Source organism: Bactrocera neohumeralis, chromosome 3 (assembly GCF_024586455.1).
Source record: "Bactrocera neohumeralis isolate Rockhampton chromosome 3, APGP_CSIRO_Bneo_wtdbg2-racon-allhic-juicebox.fasta_v2, whole genome shotgun sequence".
NCBI lineage: Eukaryota > Metazoa > Arthropoda > Insecta > Diptera > Tephritidae > Bactrocera > Bactrocera neohumeralis.
In genome coordinates, this window is record NC_065920.1 from 20,962,361 (window position 1) to 20,985,972 (window position 23,612).

The 23,612-nt window shown below is 31.1% G+C and overlaps 1 protein-coding gene across 4 annotated transcripts in view; it reads right to left on the minus strand.

Annotated features, from left to right (window-relative positions):
• Positions 1–23,612, minus strand: part of LOC126752806 (uncharacterized) — a 67,801-nt gene that overhangs the window by 27,376 nt on the left and 16,813 nt on the right. For 3 of the 4 annotated variants that reach the window (XM_050463792.1, XM_050463791.1, XM_050463794.1), the window contains exons 3-4: positions 21,902–21,928; positions 1,721–1,878 (exon numbers count right to left, since the gene is read on the minus strand). In XM_050463792.1, coding sequence (XP_050319749.1) covers positions 1,721–1,878; positions 21,902–21,928 — 185 coding nt within the window. The remainder of the gene's footprint in view (positions 1–1,720; positions 1,879–21,901; positions 21,929–23,612) is intronic. The other variant, XM_050463793.1, reaches the window with a different exon arrangement.

A 23,612-nucleotide genomic window follows, 5' to 3' on the forward strand; every position in this document is an offset into this window, starting at 1 on the left:
TTTACAATTGAAATTTTAGCTGTGGATTCACAGTAGGTTACCTATAGGTTAGATTAGATAAGTAGGCTGATTTTTTGTGTGGCCATGGATAGTCGAACTAAGGCATTTAGAGCCGTTGCGACACCCAAAACTCTTAGGTATTGATCTAAAAGACCGTCGCATATCGACAAAACACCTATAGCATGCTAAAACTTTATTCAGGCGGCTAATATCACTTCCAGCTAACGTTTCGAGTCCGTAGAAAGTATGGCAACCGAGATGCTTCCACCGATTTCTGACGAAAACTGGACAGTATAGAAAAAAGTGTCTAGATGTTTCCAAGTCATATTCCTCCTTGCCACTTTGACAAGGTGCGTCTTCCAAATCTTAAGTTTCACCGCGTGAGTGCCAGGGGACAGCGTACAGTTAGTATATCCAACATTGCAGTGATGTGAACCTCGCTAAGAGCTAGCATTTCCATCGAGCTTTTACGTTCCACTCTGGGCCAGAAGGTTCTCGAAACACCATAAGTACTGTTTGCTAACCAACGCTTGCTGAGTTTGCGCGAGGCCTCTAGATCCAGCGCTCGAATGCACGAAAACAAGGGAATTGCTACTCATTCCCATCTTAATGGGATTTGGGTAGAAGTGCCTTTCTTACATGGTCTTCGACTTTACAGTTTCTGACAATTCCAGGCACCTAGACAAGTTTATTATCGAAGCAACTAGATGCCACTGTCTGCTAGCTAAAGGTCTGTATAGCAACTCTGTTATCAGAGAGGATGCATACCTCTCTAAAATAACCCGCTTTTCGGAGAAGTACATCTCCTGCTACCTGAATGACTCCCACTTGTGCTTGAAAGACACTATTGAGAGCTCTCGACGGAAGACTCCCCCTCAAAACTTCCCATTGATATTCGATTATTATGAGAAAAAGCACTCTACGCCTCTTCTCCAACGACTCCAGCCCGCCCATACATATGTAAATCCCTCGGAGTTATATGCGCGCGGAGATGTCATTAGGAGTAGACTCCGTGACACAGTGGTTCAATTTATCAGGAACGCAGTCGAAGTCTGAGAGGATCTTTCTGGAACCCATATTGTTTCCGGTCTTCCGGAGTCTGACAGCAATTCATAGCAATGCACTGCCGGCCAGATCCATGGGTGCTATATGTAAAAGGCTTTAAGTGCTCTATATCAAGGATGAGGTCCAATTACTGTAACATGTCCACAGGGTGAAGTCAAAACACATACATTTTCTTGTAATTTTCGATCAGAAGTTTTACTTTTTTCAAGTTTTCCACTTTGAACCAAGTTAAGCTAAAAACTTAAATAACAAGACTTATTTAGAATAAGAACCATTTTTTATTTTGTTTCAGATAGAACGAGTTCCTAGAATCAATGTTGCCCCCTGAGGTCCTTTTGAAAGTGAGATTCCGAGGATGGGCATATCATTTGGATGATGGGATGGGCCGTCATTTTCGAAATTTCAATATAAAAAGCTCCTGAAGATAGGCATATCATTTGGATTTATTTGGAATAAAAGTTGTACCATCCGTCATTTTCGCTATCGAATATTTTATTGTTTCAATATATAAAAAGTAAATTGTTTTCTAGAATCGAGGCCTGAAGTTTGGGTCTTGTTTAAGTGGGTCTAGAATAACCCTCAAATATTTTTACTATCAAGTATTTTTTAACCTTAAAAACTAATAAATAAAAAATACATAAATTTTTTTACTCACCAGCAATATGGCCATTCTCGTATGCGTAGTCACCATTATCCAGTCGATGCTTCTTCAACTGCGGATGTTGCGACAGGTGTGTGGGCGGCAGCGACAAACCGACGGGGCCACGTTTTGGCGGTCGACCCGGTCTGGAACTGCGGAATTGCAGAGAGTTACTGTTGGGTTAAAATAATGGCAAGTGTCAGTAGCACAGACTACAGCGAAAGTGTCTTTTTTTCTTAAGCGGATAACAGCAGCGTAGTTGTGTCTCCATAATAAATAATTTTAAAATAAATAAATTTTCAAGGAACATTTTTCTTTTTTTTATGATATCAAATTTAAGAGAATTTTTTATATTTTATTAATTAGAGCAGAAATTATTTCAGTGGAAATTACATATGTTTGTATGTTTGTTTTTTGGCGTTATTATCGATATGTTGCATAAAGACTAGCACTGTGCTTAGAAACGCATTTGATTATATTTTTTTTTCTGAAAAAATTTCTTTAGTCAAAACACTACAATTAAATAGATCAGAATTCTTTCCCATGTGACAAGAGATTCATTTTTCAAAATTAACAAAAATTTTCTAAATTATTTTAAAATAATTTTCAAATATTTTTGTTCGAAATAAAATTTTTTCAATTAAAAAAATTTCAAAATTATTTTAATATAATTTTCAAATAAAATTTTTCAATCAAAAATATTTCAAAAAATTTTCAAATTTCAAAAATTTTTCAAATAGGAATAATGTTCAAATTATTTTTCAAAATTATTTCAATTCAAAAATTTTCAAAAATTATTTTAATGTAAAATATGTAATTTTTCAAAAATTTTGTAGTCAAAAAAATTTTTTCAAAAAAATATTCATTTTTTCAAAATTATTTTAATATAATTTTCAAATTGATTTTAATATAATTTTCAAAATTTTTTTCTAAAAAATAACTTTCAAAATAAAAATTTTTTAATATAATTTTCAAATATTTTGTTCAAAATTTTTTTTAATATCAAAAAATTCACTTTTTAAATAATTTTCAAAATTATTTTATACAATTTTTTCAAAAAAATTTTTCAAGAAAAATATACATAAAAATTTTCAAAATTATTTTAATATAATTTTCAAAAAAATTTTCCCAAAAAAATGTATTTTCATGTCAGAAAAATTTTTCAAAATTGTTGCAATATAATTTTCAAAATTATTGTAATCCATTTTTAAATTAAAAAAAAAATATTTATATTCGCATCCCCAAAACCTGAAGCCAACACACTAATTTCTAACTCGTTGAAAGGCGCATAACTGTAAACGTCGTACTAACTACGTCGCTATCTCCCGCCTTTTATGCAGTTTAATTGCACAACTACTATTTATTTTTTTGTCTTTCTAGGTATTATCTTATGTCTAGCATTATTTATTTATTAGTCCGCAATTGCGCTATTTACTAAGTCAAAACATTTTTTATTTATTTAACTGCAAATAAATACAAAGAAAGTGAAATTTAATTTCCAGAATTCTTTTTGCCGCATTGCTCGCCCACTATAAGTTATTTTCAGTTATTTTAATGTGATTTACTCTTGACTCACAGACAATGCTATATCTAACTTCCCGGAACCAGGGCAAAATACACTTGCTACCGTTCACGTAAGAGATTAGAAATGTAAATATAAATGAGTACATAAATAGTTTGTTTGTGCATATGAGTTTTCAAAGCTAGTTTGATTTTATTTACTAGTTTGTTTATTTACACAACAACAAAACAATTAGAAGGCAGACGTTGGAATAAAATAATTTTGAGCTAGCAAATCGGAAGACTACTTTATTTTTGTTTGAAAAAAAATTTATAATTTTTTAAAGCTTTTTAATTTTTTTAGATTAATAAATGTATAAAATTCCATTATTTTAATTTGACTATGCGTGGAAACAAAAACTGGGGACTCTAGTTTAAATTATAATGAAAAAACTCGGCGCTTAATCAAAGCCACCTGACTTAACCGCTGCCAAAATGAATCACATCGTAAACGCACTCTTCCCCACACAAGAAAAAAAAGCTAGTGATCCAGAACACACTCTAAGATCTCTGCAAATCACCCAGTTTACCCCCCAAGAGCTGCAACTAGCCACTGGCAAGCTCAAGGCCAACAAATCACACGGCCGGGACGAGGTCCCAGGCAGAAATCCTGAAAATAATCGCTGCAGAGCGGCCGGCAGTACTACTGAACATGTTCAACGCCTGTCTCAAAGCCGGAATATTCCCTGAACCCTGGAAAAAGCAACGGCTGGTGTTAATCAGTAAGGGGAAAGGAGACCCCGACTTACCATCAGCATACCGTCATGCATGCTTGACACAGCGGGAAAGATGTATGAAAGGCTACCAGATTCTAAGCGGTTTTAACAATCCTGGAGTACTTTCCCTTAGACAACATGGTTTTACATCCGGCAGATCAACTCTAGGACCTATAAAATGTGTCATTGAAAGTGTAGAAGCCGCACAACGCTGACGGCATAAATACAAAATAATAGTGCTGCTGGCGACTTTAGATGTCCGAAATGCCTTCAACAAAACTGCTGTACCGAACTAGAGAGAGATCACGACAGATAGCGGTCACGTCAGGAGTAGCACAGGAATCCATTACAAACCCAGACTTGTGGAATATCAGCCACGACACTATACTAAAACTCAAAATGCCGGACGACATTGCAGCAGTAATTATAGCAAGAGACACAGAGAACTTAGGTCATGATATGGACGCAAGCATTTCACGCAAATAAGCACATAGCCATCGAAAAAGTATGCAAGGGGCCTATACGGAAGGCTGGATATTAAGCTTACCTTCGGGGTACAAATCCAGCACGCCGGGGGAAAGCAGCAAAAATCTCATCGCAACTTAGCAAACTAATGGCCAACATAGGGAGCCCCAGCCAAGAAAAGAGAAAGCTCCTAATGTCGACGACAATCAGCGTCCTAATATACAGAGCTGAGATCTGAGCAGACGTGCTTAAAAAGGAAAACCGGCGTAAGGTAGTGGCCATAGTGCACCGCACTGGAGCCCTCAGCGTTGCATTAGCCTACCGAACAGTGTCAGGTGAGGCAATATTAGTTATAAGCGGTCCCAACTGACCTTCTACGAAAGGAGGAAGTTGTATGAGCTAAAGAAGAAGAAACAATAACAACATGGCAACAAAGATGGGAGACTGAAAATCGCGGCAGATGGATGGCACGGCTAATAAAGGATCTAGACTCATGGACAAGCCGTACCGCTGCTATGACGATACCACTGATGAAGGCATTTTCCACCCCCTCACCCGCAAAAACAAATAAATAAATAAATAAATAAAAATTATTGAGTAAAAATCTTTGAAGCAAAAACTTTAACTTTCCCTACTTAGAAACCTAATCAACCTTAAGCGTTATCTAAATTTTGCAATTTACTTAAGCTTATTGCCAAAAATCCCACTTAATCTTATCTGTAAATATAGTAAATATATCAAAATCCACCAAACTAATATTTGGACACATACAAACATGTATATACACATATGTGTGTACATATGTACACAGATGTGAGGGCTGGGCAGTAACGCAAAAATTAGCAATTCAAAACACCTGCTGTGAGGCGCCCTCATACATATGTAAGTATAAACATGTACCTGCACAGGTAGAACCAAAATTCGTTTATTCGAATAATTAATTGAAAAGGAGTAAAAAAATTAAAATAAATATAAATAATTTGCTTGACAAAAAAATGCTAGCATAAATATTTGCATGCACTGAATAACTTAATATATGACTGTGAAGTTAGTAAATATATAAGTTGATATTAAAACATATGGGTTTGAGCATAGGCGGTATATAAAATGGTCTGTTAAAGAAGTTAGTCAAGGTTTCGCCTCGGTCAGGCAGTTGGTGGCTTCCACCACGAAGTTGAGTAATGTCATAAATTCTTAATGACTGTCAGCATGTTGGCATGCACTGCATGAAATTTACAATACAATTCATCTTCAACCGATTGCGTTGAAAGAACTCAGCCCTGAGATGTCACATGAGTGCAGACAACCACAGAAAGATTTTATTTTCCAACCATTGCGGGAAGTATTTATGTTACATTGTATGTGTGTATGGACTTAATTCCAAGCAAATGAGTCAATTGTTTTGCAGATGTCACAGAGAAGATATTCTTTTTTATAAAAGCCTGTTATTTACAACGAAAGCAGGTGAGTCAGGCGGGTGCAGAGTTCAAGCGAGATAACATTTGGTAAAAGTTTGCATTTAAATATTTTTGGCATAAGAAAATAAAGTAAATAATAATAGAAATACTAAATATAAATAAATTTTATTAATTACAAATAATTAATCATTTTTTTAATATATAATATACATTTTTAACAATAATCGAAAAAATTCTTAATTTTTCCTAAATATTCTTTAATTTATTTTATTTTCTACTATTTTTCTGAAAAATTAATTATCAAAAAATATGTAAAATTTAATTTAAGGTAGTTTACTTGTAATTAAAAAATTGAATTTATTTAATTATTAAATGAATTTAATAAGTTAAATATAATAATTAAATTGCTTAAACTAATTTAAACTGGATTTATTATTAATTTTAAACTAATTTAAATTTTATTAAAAATTAAAATTGAAATAAAACAATAATAAAGTGAATAAATTCAAAGAAAATATTAAAATAATAAATGTATTCAATTTAATTTTTTTTAAACTTATTAATTTTTTTTTTATTTATACTTTTTTAACCAAATTTAAATTAGTTTAAAATTAATAATTTTTTTATTTAAATTTTTTTAGTGAATTTAATAATTAATTATCTAAGAACGTAAAATTTTTGATTAAACTTTTTAATTTTTCAATTAATTTAGTATATACAATAAAATTTAAAAAATAGTAATAATAAATAAAATATAATAATAATAGAAAATTTTAACAATTTTGAGTTAACAGTTAAAAAAAATAATTAATTAAATTTAGAAATAACTGAAACATTTCTATTATTTAGATATTTATTTTAATTAAAAGTCTTTATAAAAAAGTAAATAAGAAAATACTATTAATTACTTAATAAATCTTCAAAAAATAAAAATAATTTAAACACATTTATTAAAACAATTTTATTAATCTTTTGTAACTAAAGTTTTAAATGTATTTTAGTAAACATTGTTTGAAGAGAAATAAATGAGGAAAAAAATTTAATAATTAATTAATAATTTAAAAAAAATTTAAATCGAAAATTAATTAAAATTTTACACATACTCTAACTAATAATTTTTTATAATAAGAAAGAGTAAGTAAAAACAAGATATTGTTAAAATTAATAATTAATTATTAAATTAATTATTAAATAAATTTTAAATAACTTAATAATTAATTATTAAATAATTTAATAAAAATTTTACAATTTTTAAAATAAATTTTTATTAACTTCATTTAGAAATAATTAAAATATTTGTATAAATTATTTATTTATTTTATTTAATAATTTTTTTATAAAAAAAAGTAAGTAATGAAAATCTTACGTTAAAATTGTCAAATAAATTAGTTAATAAGTAAAAAAAAAATAATTACGAAACATTTTATTAATTTTTTGTAACTAAATATTTTAATATCTTACGTTAAAATTGTCAAATAAATTAGTTTATAAGTAAAAAAAAGAATAATTAAGAAAAATTTTATTGATTTTTTGTAACTAAATATTTTAATATTTTTTAGTGAACAATGTTTAAAAAAAAACTCAGAAAAAAATTAAAAATTTAATGATTAATTAATTAATTAAAAAAAAATACTTAAAATTAGAATTGGAAAATTTAACACAACATTTTTATTCCTTTTGTGTTTTATATGTAAACTGTAATATATAAAAAATTAAACATCTGTTTCATTAAATTTTTCAAATTTTTTTAATAATTTTATTTTAAATTAAATTAAATTTTAAGTATTAACTTTTCAAACAAATAGTGTGGAAAAATAGTAAACAGAAAACGAAAAATAGAAATTAAATTAAAATTTGTTTAATTATTCTGAATTATTATAAATTTTTCTAAAGTAAGTAAGTAATTACAACAAAATTGAAAAATGATATACATATGTATATGTACATATTATTTGTACTTAAATAATTATTAAATTAAATTAAGTCACATTTTCTAAATATTATTTTTAAATTTTAAATATAAATAAAATGGAAAAAATTATAAAAAAAAAAATTTTTTTAAATTAAAAAATATTATTAACTTAGTTAATTATATAAAAATTTAGAAAATTTCAGTTTAATTAATTTATTAATAATTAAAAAACATAATCTTTATTAATTTCAGTTCAATTAATCTTTTCTTAATAAAATTAAAAAAAATTAATATTAATATTTATTTTTATTTTTCTTTTATTAAAATTATTTAATATTAAGTTTTTTAATTATTAATAAATTAATTGAACTGAAATTTTCTACATTTTTTTAATTATTCACTTCTCGCAACATCTACACAAACTTTATTAACCGTTATAACTCATGGATTTCATAATATTTTATGAAACTTCCATAAACCATAAATTAATTGTATTGGTACATGCATGTATGTACATACATATGTATGTTTAATGCAATCGAGTCGCATAAATTAATAATATCAACAAATTTGCTTAAGCGTGTCACATAACAACATATTTATAAGCGCACATATTTGTATTTGTGCTTTTGGCAATAAAAAAGTCGCGTTCTTTCAAATATTCCGCAATAATTCTCCACACACACACACACACAGCTACACATTTACGAATGTATCTATTTATTGGTCTTTTAATAATTCCTTCAAGCCATTATCTGCAGTATTTGTTTTTGTTTTTGCTGCCTGCTGCCGTGCAATAATTGTCTTCTGTCTTGTGGCTTGTGTGTACGTGGCGCATAAATAGCTTTGTTGTGCACATATTTAACTTAAGATTTAATTTGTTTCTATTTGTATTACGTTTGCTTTGCCTCTGCCTCTGCGTGTATTTACCTATTTATTAACTTGGAATTTTCATGCAAACAAATTTAAGCACACTGCCACATATTTATTTAGAAATATATTTGTGTTGCGCTTTTTACCAAAAACAAAAATTTGCTGCGCAGTTAGGTTATATGGTGCCTACATATGTACATGTGTGTAAATATGTATATGTATATGGAATCAAATAAATGTGTGCCCATTTATTGTGTGCCTTTTGTGATGCAACTTTGTGAGTAATATAAATAGAAGAAAAAATAAATGTTTTAGAAGAGAAATTTTCTAATTTTAATTTTCAAATATAATACTAATAATTAAGGAACGCCTAAGATCGAGTAGAATGGCTGAGCTTAGGCCACCAAGGGCTGCAGCTTGGCGAACAGTTGACGGCCTAAGTTCTTAGGTTTGCTGACCAAGAGGGAGAAGAGAGGAGGATTCAACGTGGAAAACCTGAAATATTCTATGAGTCTTCGGTGACGAGGTGAATAGATGGCGCTTCGAAATAAGCATCAATAACCCCAAAGGGTTGCCTCGAAGGAACACCTTCCCATTAGAGGAAGAGAACAGAGCAACGCGAAACGCTACAATGAAAGCCTTTGAACAAAAAATCGATAATTGATGGTGAATACTGAACAGCCTGCAAGATGTAGGTTAGTTATGAATAACAAAACCCCAGACCAGCTGACATATTAAGAAATGAAGCAATGGTAGGAACAACATTTTGACAAACAATTTGGAAAAGTCGAACTTGTGCTGACGGCAGTGGCATTCAGTTACTTCTGAAAAAAAGAGACATCTTGAAAATGTCTTTCTGTAATTTCTCAGCCGCCTCCGTGCCGTCAAAAACATTGCAGGTCTTCCAGTACGTTCGATACTACGTCAGCAGAGGCTTGGTGCTATAGTCCTGGCTTTGAACACGAATAAGGTTTCGTGTCAACCCTAGTTTGGCATCCTTGCAATGCATCTGCACGATTGAGCGACGATAGCAGCTTGAGGTGAGGATCCTAACAACATGAACATAAATAATGAAGACAAACTAGAGCAAAACCAAGAAATTCAAACGGATGATGAATTGAATGGCTTCAGAAGTTAAAGCATGTATTTTGCTTCCGTCATCAAAGATAGGAAACGAGAGGGCAATTTAAACTGTCTGCTCAAAAGAAACCGCTTACCATTTGCCTGAATTACCGGATACAAGCAGGCAAACTGACAAAAGGACTGAAGATGAGAGCAGATGTATGGCAGCTATATGCTGTAGAAGTCCGATCTAAGCTATTTCATCGAAGAGTGAAGTGATGCCTTGGCTAATGTTATAAATTCCACTTCATATCAGAAATGACCCATATTAATATCAAGTTATGAATGTCCTTCCAAAATATGCTTAACAGAGATAGTATTCAGATTTCTAAGAACAACGATATACTCAAAAATCGAATACGGAGTTCCGTAGCCGGAACCATGTGTCTGAGAAATTTGCCGATATATGATGAAGTATTAAAAAGCAATTTGGCGATCTATTCCAAAGGCAGACGGGTTTACATTTACTATAAAAACACACCCATATTTATATCTAATCACTTGCTGCCACCAGTGCAGAAAAGAGAAAACCGAGGTCCTGCAACAGTTGAGGAAAAAAACCCACAACGCATTGTTGCCGAGCACCGGGCCGCTTGATAATTCGGACCAGGAAATAAGTGTCCCCAATCCTCCCTTTAGTTCACCGCTTCGATATCACATTTTTAAGGGGGTTTATACGGGCGATGTTGGTTCTAGGAACTCGTGCTATTTTAAATAATCAAAAAAGGGATGTTTGTCTTTACAGTACATAAGACTTGTTAATAAATTAGGCAGGCCTTTGAATTTTAATAAAATTTTATACAAATGACAGACTTAAAAAAAGGCTCAATTAGTACCAACAATTTCCCGTATAAATTTTTAAACCCTATGCTTTCACATTCACCTTAAATAGACTCAGTTTTATTCTCGCTTTTAAGCGCTAGCCGTTCTAGTTAACCAAGCAACTATATTCACTTTAATGTCGTCTCAGCTTACAACTCCAGTGACTTCTTGCACTTGTCCTGCATTTATTGCTGTCACCTTGGGAGCTGACCACCGGGCGTAGCCCCAACCAGTTAAGTGGAAGCACAAGATACAAGTGTCTGGCGTGGCAAGTCACAAATTAGCAGGAATTTTCTGCTACTACACCACATGTTGGGTATGAGCTCAGAGAGCTCGAGTTTCCTTTTGGCTCGTGTGCATAGTCTTTGTTTGGTGTGGTCTTCAGCTTTTCAACGAATTGGCAGCTTAAAAGTGACGCTTACAAGCTTAACGTAATAGTTATTGTAATTCCTTATGGTTGAAACGTTTTCCACTTTGATTGTGCTATAAAGAATTCAGTGGAATTTTCAAAGCATTGAACAAAGTGACAATGCATATTAGCGACTGCTTTGGTCTTGCTTTTTAGCTTTAAATGTGGGTGAAGGCATTTGTGTTTACTCATATATTTTTACCCTGTACAAGGTATATTAAGTTTGGCACAAAGTTTTTGACTCGCAAATGTTTCAGACCGTATAAAGTATACATTGCATATAGACGAATGATCAGCGAGACGAACTGAGTCCCTTAAGTCATCTCCACCTGACTTTCCCTTTGTCTGTATGTAAGCGAACTAATCACTCATCACTCAGTTTTTGAGATATCGTTCTGAAATTTAACACACGTTCTTTACTCATCAAGAAGCTGCACATTTGTTGGAATCGCCATTATCGGACTTCTATAGCTAATAGCTGCCATACAAACTGACCGATCTAAATCAAGTATTTCTATGGAAAACTTTCTTATTCAGCAAGCTAACTGTACGAAATTCAGCACGGATAAATATCTGAGACATTGCTACAATCTCCGAAGAAATTGTTCAGATCGGATCTCTATAGCATATAGCTGCCATACAAATTGATCGATAAAAATCAAGATACAAATATTTGTATACCCTTTTATGACATAAAATATGCAACTGTGAAGGGTATTATATTTTCTACATATACATATATTCCACATTTATCATACCAAGCAGTATCTCTTTACTTTTTTAATCCATACAATTATAGTGCATAATTTGTAAATTATTATATGGCGCCAGTGATAGGCTTCGAAATCTTGATGAATGGCTGCGCACATGCTTCTATGAAAATTAGTATTTATACATATATGTATAAACATATTGTATATTGTATATATATTTTTCCAAATTTTCCTGTCGATATCAAATATTGCTATCCATTGTTATTTCACTCCAACGATTGCATTGCATTGCAGCGTTAGCCATAATAAGCGTCTACCACGCAGCTTGTCTGATTAATTTGTAAGCCGTTTGTTTTAAATCGACTTTTTGTTACTCTAATTATTTTACACATGTCAGAAGCGCAAGAAATTGGCAAAAAAATTTTATACACCTAGATATGAGTTAAAAAATTCGTCTAAAAACTGCCTGAGTGTGATTTCGCTTGTTCGAATGGGATTTAATTGAGTGTAGAGGGCGTCGAACGCAACCAAAACAACAAAAAATGCTATTCATTAAATTTATAACTGAAAACATAATTAGTACAAAATAATTATTTTTAATATATTTTTATGAATCGTACATAGAATAATTACCACTAAGCAAATATCAGCAAGCAGACATAAAAGCTTTCAGTTTGCTGCGAAGTGAAAAAAGCGGAGCCTGCTGAATACTCATATGTATAGTATATATGGTACACATGCATTTTTATGTATAAGTAACAGATTCCCAGACAATTTTGTTCAATTTTTATAAAGCTTCTCAGCGACATTAGGGAAGGTCGGAAATCTTAAAGAAAATTTTCATAAATTCAGTCAAGAGTGTTTTATGCTACTTAATCAATGTCTAATGCAGAAAAAAATATTTTTTATGGTTTTAAATTGCACCTCCAAGTCCATCCCATTTTAGGTTGGTTGTGCCCTTTGAGGGATGGATGGCATTGCTTTGCTTTTACATACTTAAAACTTAGCTTTAACTTCGAAGATCCTTAAAAGTATTTACAGAAGCTCTGAAGAGGCTGTATTTTCAAAAGATATGTTTGTATTCGTTGCATTAAGTCGCTCAAAGGGCTCTGAGAAGCTTAAAATATATATAAATTTGTATGGAAAGGGTGTGAGTTTGTATACTTATATGAACTCTAGTATGAAGGTAGAGATATTCAAATTTCTTTCATTTTATTTATTTTTTCCATTACAAATAAATTTATTTGAATATTATAATTTTTTTTTTCAATTAAAACTAATTCATTTGAATTTGTTTCGTCCCAGCGACCCTTCCTAATGCGCATTTTTCTGCTGCTTCTAATATGAATTTACTAACAGTGAAAAATATATGAGCTTGGCAATACATTCACTGCAACTAATTGCTATAAGCTAGCCTTTTTGTTGCTGCCACTCATCTTCTCTGGCTTTTCCACAACACACACAGTTTGAATTTGAATTTGTTTTTTTCTCAAACTGAACTAAATGAGTTATTAGCACGCTAAATTTAATTAAGTTACCACGGTAATGCCAGATAAATAATTGAAGGCGTCGACGTCGAACGCTGAATATGTAGTAGGTAGGAGTATACATATAGTCTAGGCATGTAATACTATATGGATATAGACACCAAATATAATACTACAATTGATAGACCAGTACTATAGTTACATAAGGTATATGTGATGAATGTAGAAGGCGAGTTCTATTATTTTTTTCTTAACAAATATGATTTCTTATAAAATAGGAATTGATTGAATTAAGGAAGTTTGTTGTGAAAACTTTTTATAGATGTACATATTTTGATGGGTGATATATGCACTTGCAAGTCAAAAAACTTTTTTTTTTATTTTTTTTCTTGAAGATTTGTTTTACTTAAAAAACAAATAAAAGTATTGTACGTTTTTAGTAGTGAAAAAAATATTGGTCCACTTGATCCCGTAGTCGGGCTCCACTAACATTTCTGAGAAAAGGTGACTGGTGGTGAAAAAGATTTTTCTTTAAATTATAATTATTATGAACAATCTTGCTAGATCGATTATTACCTAATAAATATATCGTAACCTAAAATGCAACAAATAAACACACTCTGCGACAAAAATTTATTTTCAATTTATTTACATATCGCGCTATCTAATATGTTAACTTGGATGCCTTTAACATAAGAACGGCATTGAAAAATGACTTTAAATTCTAGAATCATACTGTTGGATAACTTAACATAAGCTAAATAAATGAAAATAATTTTTTTTCAATTTTGTAAAACTAACTGATTTTTTACAAAGAAGTTACTGGAAAAAAGAAAAAATTGCAAGATTAATGTTAAGGACAAAGGTCCAACAAGAGATCTCAGCTTAGATGTCTATAACTTTAGAACGTGTTTGATATATGACTTCAAAATTTATAACCATATTGTTGGATATTTCCATAAATGGACATGTGTAGAAAAAGTGATTGTTCTCTGAATTCAAACATGGCTCAAGCAGCTCACTACTGGTCTTTGACCAAGTATCCTCTGGGTAGCTAAAGTGAAATTGTGCGCTGGATAAATTTTTAAGGCAAACGAAATAAACACAATTGAGGGCATAAATGTCCGGTCCCTTAATTATCAAAGACAAAGGCTCATCACCGCCGTTCAAAAATGCTAAGGACAGAGACGAGTAGGTCCTTGTGACATTTACTACAGTGGCCAATAAAGGAGCGCAAGTGTAAACTGACGTTGAACAACACCAAAAGCTCCGTCAGGATCGGGAAGGACCTCTCCGAGCCGTTCGATACCAAACGAGGTTACAGACAAGGTTCGAGCCGCAGAACTAAATTGAGAAGGTACCATCTTCTATAAGAGTGTACAGCTGTTGGCGTATGCCGATGATATTGATATCATCGGCCTCAAAATTCTGGCAGTGAACGAGGGCAAGATGAAATAACAGTCATTTTGAAGTCGTAGATAATTTCGTCTATCTTGGAACCAGCGTAAACACCACCAACAATGTCAAAAATCCAACGCAGGATAACTCTTGAACAAACTGAGTAGGCAATTGAGAAGCAAAGTCACAAACAAAAACCAAACTTATAAGTCACTCATAATTCCCGTCCTGCTGTATGGTGCAGAGTCTTGGACGATGTCAACAACGGATGAGTCGACGTTGCGAGTTTTCGAGAGAAAAGTTCTGCGAAAGATTTATGGTCCTTTGCGCGTTAGCCACGGCGAATACCGCATTCGATGGAACGATGAGCTGTACGAGATATACGACGACATCGACATAGTTCAGCGAATTAATACGCTATTAAAATATTACGCAGTTCCGTTGGAACATAATATCCAATTGGCGCCACGTAGAACTCGGCTATAATCGCGTACACGCCAATTAAGAAAAGAAGAATTTTTATCTAACATTGTAAACTATTTAACTTTAACGAAGAAGTTTCAGGCAAGCAGAAAAAACTGCAAGCTTGATGTTAAGGATTAGCTCACATAAAGTAGAAACAACAAAGCAAAGTAAAAATTAAATCATTAACATAATACTGCGAACAAAAATTCCAACAAGAGATCTCAGCTTAGAGGCCTATAACTTTAGAACGTGTTTGATATATGACTTCAAAATCTATAAGCATATTGTTGGATATTTACATAAGCGAAATAAATGAAAATAATTGTTCTAAATCATGTAAAACTATTTGATTTTTACAAAGAAGTTTCAGGCAAGAAGAAAAAAATTGCAAACAAATTTGTGTAATTATTAAATATTAGTTAACATAAAGTAAAACACAAAAGACAATTGAAAATTAAATTATTTTCATAATACAATGATTCAAAGATCCAAAAAGAGATCTCAGCTTAAATGCCTATAACTTTAGAACGTTTTCGAAATATGATTCAAGATTTGAGAAGCATGTTTTTGGATAATTTCATAAGCAAAATTAACTAAAAAAATATTTCTCTATTATGTAAAGGGGTTTGATTTTTACTAGGAAGTTTTAGACAAGTAGAAAATAGAGTCAATACAGATAAATAAAAATAAATACATTAATTAAATTCACAATGAATCGGCACCTATAAAGCAAAAATCTTATGAAATTCAATTAATTATAAGGGATTTCAGAAGTAATAAGCGATTGATAAATTATTTTCTAAATTCACAATAAAATCTGTAAGTATGTTAATTAAAATTTACATATAAGTAATTCTAGAAACAAAATATATTTTAGACCTAAATTCTTAAAGGGTTTTCTACTAACAATAGAAAATAAACATTTTTTTTTTTCAAAATATTTGCACACTTAGAAGCTATACTTTTGGTTTAGGTTTATAAAAATAGGTCTGTCTATTGCTAGTCGGTGCTTTGCGTCATACCTAAGCACTGCTTCACAATCTTTGACTCATTATATTACGTTTCTATACTAAAAAAAAAAAACAAGTAAGGAAGGGCTAAGTTCGGGTGTCACCGAACATTTTATACTCTCGCACAATAAAGTGATAATCGAGATTTCATTATTCGTCATTTACATATTTTTCAAATACCGTAAAGTTTTATTCCGCTATCATCATTGGTTCCTAATGTATATACTCGTATTATTCAGAAGAGGCATCAGATGGAATTCAAAAATATTGGAAGAAGGCGTGGTTGTGAAAAGATTTCACCCATATTTCGTACATGTTATCAGGGTGTTAAGAAAATATTATATACCGAATTTCATTGAAATCGGTCTAGTAGTTCCTGAGATATGGTTTTTGGTACATAAGTGGGCGAGGCCACGCCCATTTTCAATTTTTAAAAAAAGCCTGGGTGCAGCTTTTTTCTTCCGTAAAATTTAGTGTTTCTGACGTTTTTTGTTAGTCGGTTAACGCACTTTTAGTGATTTTCAACATAACCTTTGTATGGGAGGTGGGCGTGGTTATTATCCGATTTCTTCCATTTTTGAACTGTATATGGAAATGCCTGAAAAACGACTTTTTGGTTGACATAGCTTTAGTAAGATATACAAAAAACTTAGTGCACAAAAAAATTACGTCCAAATATGCCCCTCCCTAATGCGATCCTTTGTGCCAAATTTCACTTTAATATCTTTATTTATGGCTTAGTTATGAAATAGGTTTTCGGTTTCCGCCATTTTGTGGGCGTGGCAGTGGGCTGATTTTGCCCATCTTCGAACTTAACCTTCTTATGGAGTCAAGGAATACGTGTACCAAGTTTCATCATGATATCTCAATTTGTACTCAAGTTACAGCTTGCACGGACGGACGGACGGACAGACAGACATCCGGATTTTGACTCTACCCCTGATCACTTTGGTATATATAACCCTATATCTGACTCTTTTAGTTTTAGGACTTACAAACAACCGTTATGTGAACAAAACTATAATACTCTCCTTAGCAACATTGTTGCGAGAGTATAATAAACTTAAAATGAAAATGCTGCCAAATAAACCCTTTCTCACATCTAGTTATTAAAAAGCATTAAAAAAGTTTCTATCTTTTCAATATAATTAAATGCAATAAGAAATCTCTCCTTAACCAATTCCACTTTTGTCAATGTCATTTGAGATAATATCAATAAGACTTGTTGAGTGGTCTCATTTAACACAATTTTGCCACATGCAATTTATTCCACTGCGGTTTGCACAGCAGATGCCCATATAACTACCTATACATAGGTATATTCACACCAACACTATCCCACACCTACAGAGAGAGGCTCAAACAAACTGAAAATTCGAGTAAACGCCGCTTTGTCTGGCAACTCGTGTACAAGAAGCTGGCTGCAGAGATCAGAGACCGCAAAAATGTAAACGTCATTTAAGCACCGTGGTTAACATACCGCCACCAGCAACCCGCACACCGCACAATTACACACCTATATATTTATACATACATATATAAGCCACAACTCTGCAACCCACACAACCTGCTCGCTTGGAGCAAGCGCAAAGCAATAATGAAAGCCGATTGCCACAACTGTCACTGATGATCAGCGTGTATACAAAGGAACAACAAAAATGATGGACGCAAGACAAACGACTAGAATAGAGATCGTGAAATCGATTAAGATTTCACATTTCATTTGCAATTTGTGAGATGCAGTGAAGAAAATGGCAATAAAATGTAAGGAACCAACACTTGGATGTCTCTATCACGTGTCGCAGGGTGTATGCGATGGAGTGACAGTTGAAGGGTGGAATGGGAAAATTCAAAAGTAGAGGAAAACGAAACGTTTTGCGGTTTAACTGTCAGACTTTGACATAAATGGCCGCACAGAAGATTGGTGAAAATCACGCAAGAAGTATTTTGCATACGCAAATAATATGTTTGGCTATTAGGGTGGGACGGAATATTTGGCTCGATTTTTTTTAAATCGTCATTTTGTTTTCATATTTTCGATAGTGTAAATATTCAATAATATTTCATCAAACTAAAGAATCCAATTATTTTACAAATTACTGTCTTTTTAGTGTCTTGGTCACTCGGCTGGTTTAGTCTTAAGACGAAACTTTAGACTTTTTCGAAATTCGTATTTGCCAAAAACCACATATTTTAAACACCCGTTACACTTGAAATTTGTCAGGGATCTTTTTTGTATATTCTTTTATATTGGGCACTTACAAATAATTAAAAAAATAATAATTTAAAGTTTCTTAAGATCCAACAAGACGTCTCAGGTTAGGTGCCTATAACTTTGGAACGATTTTGATATGTGACTCCAAAATCTATAAACACATTTTTGGATGCTTTCATCAGCGAAGTAAATAAAAATATTTTTTCTGAATCATGTAAAACTATTTGATTATTACGAAGAAGTTTTAGGCAAGTAGAAAAAAATTGCAAGGTAATCATCAAGTTAGACACATTGTGAAATTTCTTCGAATTTTTTATTTTAAACACTTGAAATATTAGTGAATAACTTAGAACGAAATGTACAGTACAAATATTAAATTTTTTACTCGGTGGTATAAAGTGCCCGAAATTTTGGTAAATAGACTTTAGCTACTTCTGTTAAAACTCCAAGGAAAATTTTTAAGAATTATTTATTGAATATTTCTAATGCATACACAACAAATCATACGAAATATTTTGATAAAGCCATTAAAAATTTGGTTCTCATCTTTTGGATTTGTTTTTCTTTGGACCACCCTAATGTTCTACGCCAAAATCGCCTACAGCCTTGGCGTAGGTGGACAGCAAATTGTTTGTAATGCAATGTAAAGTTGACAGTGATTTGACAGTTACCATTCCTTGTCAACCTCAATTTGGGTCAGTCGCGTGTAAGCGTCAGGCAGCCCTTTGATGGGCAGAAAAAAAATGGCGAAACTGATATAAAAGCATGAAAAAATTAAATTTAATTATAGGATAAAGGAAATTAGAAAAAAAAATATTAAAAAGCTGTTGTTGTGTTTGGAAAACTAAAAAATGCGAACCAACTGCCACTTGAGGTTTCTGAAAGGTCAATTGGGAGAAGGATATGCATGTGGATGGGATAGTTTTTTAAAGGTTTCTAGTATTTTTCTTTGTTTTAACCAAGCAATGTTTTATAAAATTATAAATTTTTGTATGTAGTTATTTGAAAAATGACTTGCGCAAGAGTGTTTTAGAGTGAGTGTAAAATTGCTGGGTATACTTATATGTACATAAATAATATGTATATTGTATGTAATGGAAAATGTTAGGCAGTTACTTTTAATTAAATTCTCACAACGTTCAAACCTTTTGTTAGTTTTTTTTATTAAAAAAAAAATAAAATAAACTATTTTACTGGAATACTTATGACTTAATTAATATGACAAAACAAAATTCTTATGAAAATATTTGAAAGAATTTTTTGACATGCCTAGCTTGAGAGCCCAGAGAAGTCACAATAAATAATGTTTAATTTGTTTAGTGTCTCAGAACAGAAAATTAAGCGCTTCTAACTTGTTTTTGAATTTCAGGATTTTAAGAACCAGAGATTTATTTTTTGTATTAGTTTGAAAAGTAGCAATAAATTAGTAATAATTAAGTATTAATTAAGCAGAGGAGTTAGGCATACGACTTTCACTTTTTTATTTCAAAATATTGCAAATTTTCTGACACAAAGCAAATATTATCATTATTTATGGCAATACTTTTTTAATCTTATTTAATCAGAACGAAAATTTTTAATTATTTTCTAATGTTTTTGACAAATATTTTTATACTAACATTTAACAATTTATTGTAATTTCAAATTTACTTATAAAAATCGTTTAATTTTGTATTTTTTTAATTTTTTTCCATTTTAGATAGTATTTTTTTACTAATATTTAAAAATTTAACTTTCTTACTTCTTTTATTCTTTTCTAATGTGATTGGTATTTTTTATACAAATACTAAACAATCAATTTTTTAAATTTTTTTAAACTTTTTTATATTTATATTTTTCAATTAAGTTAATATTTTTTCAAGCTAATATTGATATTTTTTTTTAAATTATTTTTTAACTTTTATATTTTTTTATTTTGTTTTCATTTTAATTAGTATTTTTTCATACAATTTAACAATTTGCTTTTATTAATTAATTAATTTTGTTTAATTTATTATTATTTTTTAAATTTTTTTAATTTATTTTTTACTTTTTAAAATCTTTTTTATTTTTTAAATTAATTGTTTTCTGGAATTTATTGGTTTTTTTAGTTTTTTTTAGTTTTTTTTTTAGTTTTTTTTTTTAGTTTTTTTTAGTTTTTTTTTAAACTATAATAATATTTGCCATTTTTTTAAATTTATTATTATTTGTTCCTAATGTTATTGATATTTTTATACTATTATTTGACGATTTGGTCTTTTTTTAATTTTTTTTCATTTAGTTAGTATTTTTTTACACTAACATTCAACAATTTCCTTCTTGAAGTTAATTTCTTTTTTTTAAATAGTTTTTAATTTGTTAAATGCTTTTAATTTGTTTTTTTGCTTAAATTTTTTTATATATTGAAAATTAATTGTTTACTGTCTTTTAATTGGTTTTTCTTCAGTTTTTTTTCAAACAATTATTTGAAGATTTAATTTTTTAACTTATTTTTTATTTAATATTTGTCATAATTTTATTGATATTTTTTATACTAATAACATTTAACAATTTATTTATTTTTCATTATGTTTTTGTTTTTTTTTTCATTTTCGTTAGATTTTTTTTTCATACTAATATTTAAAAAATTTATTTTTTTTTATTTATATTTTTTTTTTAAATTTATTAATATATATTTCAATTTTCGTAATGGATATAAATTGATTGTCATATATGCCCCCCTACTTCATCTAATATGAAAACCAATGCTCTAGATACTTAAAAAAAAAACTTGTGCATAAAAATTCGTTAATATTTACAAGCAAAAATTATGTAAAAAAAGTTTTCAAAAGGAAAGATACTCTGCATTCAAGCTAATCTGCTTCAGAAGTTTATGCATTTGCTCTTAAAAGAATGCTTTTAATCGAACTATAGTCGCACTTAATTCATTACCCAGCTCAAACTCACAAAATCGACTTAAATTTTTTATATGATTCGAAATTTTCTCAAAACGAATAAAACTGTATGTTCAAAAATATCTTTTTGAGCGCACATTTCAACAAAAATTTTCCCCATTATTGTTCGAGACAAAAATTACAAAAAAAAACATATTTCCAAATTTCAACCATGTTAGTTACATATTAACAGTTGCATTTTATGAAAACAAATTTTTATATATTTTTAACAAAAAAAAAATTCTACAACCTTCATTTTTAATAACCGCATTTAACAGTTATTTGCTTTATGTTGCTATGACAGTTATGCGCCTTTGCCCTATATTTCGCACCCTCCTCACAGTTTCCTTCAAAAACTGTTTTATAAACCATTTTGTTGTTGTTGCTGGTCTTTCGTTTGCTATTTTTCTCTTGTTTCATATCCTTTCATATTCTACAGTTATTTTCTAATTAGTTGCTCAATGAAATTTAATATTTTTTCCTCGCTCTAAAAACGCTCAAGTGCAGTCACATGTTTTTCATTCCATCTACATTACACTTTGTTGCTGTTGTACTTATTGCAATTATTTTTTGCGCTTAAACTAATAATTGGATATTGGAATTCTTGCATTTTTTGTTTTTGCATTTTTCTTTTTTTTTTCATTATTCATTACTTTTACGTTTGTAAGGAAGGGATATGTTTATGTGTTATTTTTTTACCTCTCAGGTGGCTTGATCGATAAGCATCTGCAATTAAAAAAGAGAAAAGAGAAAAAAGTAATGTATTGACCGAGTTTTCATATGAAAAAATGTACTTGAGTTTATTACATATTATTACAGCTACAAATACAATTTGCTATAAGTAGTCATTGGGTACTGAATATATGTATTTTTGTATGTAAATATGTAATACATGTATGTATATGTGTACATATGCTTTTAGTTTCAAATGTATTGCATGTTAGTATGAGCATTGTTTGGTTCTCTGAAGAAGTGTTGAAATTATTACATAACAGTGTTAAATTTTTTCTTATATACATAAGTATGTTTGTATGAAAATATGTATATATTTTGAGAGTTTCAGATCTTAAGTTCGTTCTCCCGCTTAACTATATTTTTCTTAACAAGTCTAATTATTATCAAATGTGGCAATAATGCTCCCAAATCCCCAAAACTTCCAATAAAGTAAGAAGAAAATAGTCCAAGAAACCTCTTAATACTCTTTTATAGACAATTTTCCAATTACACGCCAAAGAGCAGATTAATAGAATCTTTAGAATAATTAGACAGCGTCTTCATTTAGTATAGGATAGAAATTAATGTTTATTAGTTTTGCCTAAAAAATATCTTGCGAGAGACTACAATATCCAGGAAGAAAATGCATCCATCCAGATAAGAGTCATGTTTGTAACTGTATTGAGAACCTTTGAGGTATACGAGTATCTACTCGTAAAGAGTATTCAAAAACGCTACAAAACGACAGGGTTCTCGAACTGAAAAATGCGATCTGTCATGCGGAGACATGGGGTCAGAACAAACTGATAAATTCCAGTATCCTACTGAGTGCAATTGAGGCGATATGATCCCTATTCCAAGCGCACGTAGGATCACTACGTCTTCAGACAGGTGCTCGTGAATTTAAGGCTCTATGTCGCAAGAGGCCATACCCATGCTAAACAGTTGCTTTTTGAGCATTCATTACACACAGTAATGAGCCGAAAAATAAATAAATACATGAGCTTACTTTTTATATAATTTGCTATATTTCGAGAACTCTATTAAGGTATAACTCTTAAAAGAAGCAAAGTGGTGATATAGTGGCTTATGTTCGGAGCATACTGAAGTAGAAGGAACACTTATCCAGCCTGCTGAACTGCACTGAAAGTGTAATAACTGGTGATGGCGAACCAATCGATGACGATGGAGTAGAAGTTCCATCGCCCGACTATGATGAGGCTCGAAAAGCAATTACTCGCATGAAGAACAACAAAGGAGCAGGACCGATGGATTACCGGCCAAGTTATTCAAATGCGGTGGCGAATAACTAACAAGGTGCATGCATCAGTTGAAAGTATGCCTGATGATTGGAACCTAAGTGTGCTCTGCCCAATCCACAATAAGGGGGACCCTCTGCCTCTATGCCGCTATATCTGAACTTGATGGTCCCGCAAAGCTAAAAGTCTGTGTAAGCTGACGTTGAGCAACAGCAAAAGCTCTGTCAGAATCGGGAAGGACCTCTCCGGATCGGCTACCAAACGAGGTTTCTAACAAGGCGAGCTGCTGGGGTACGCCGATGATATTGATATCACTGGCCATCCCCACCGTTAGCTCTGCTTTCTCCAAACTGAATAAGGAGGCGAAGCAAATGGGTCTGGTAGTGAAAGAGGGCAAAACGAAATATCTCCTGTCAGTCATCATACAAACAGTCGTC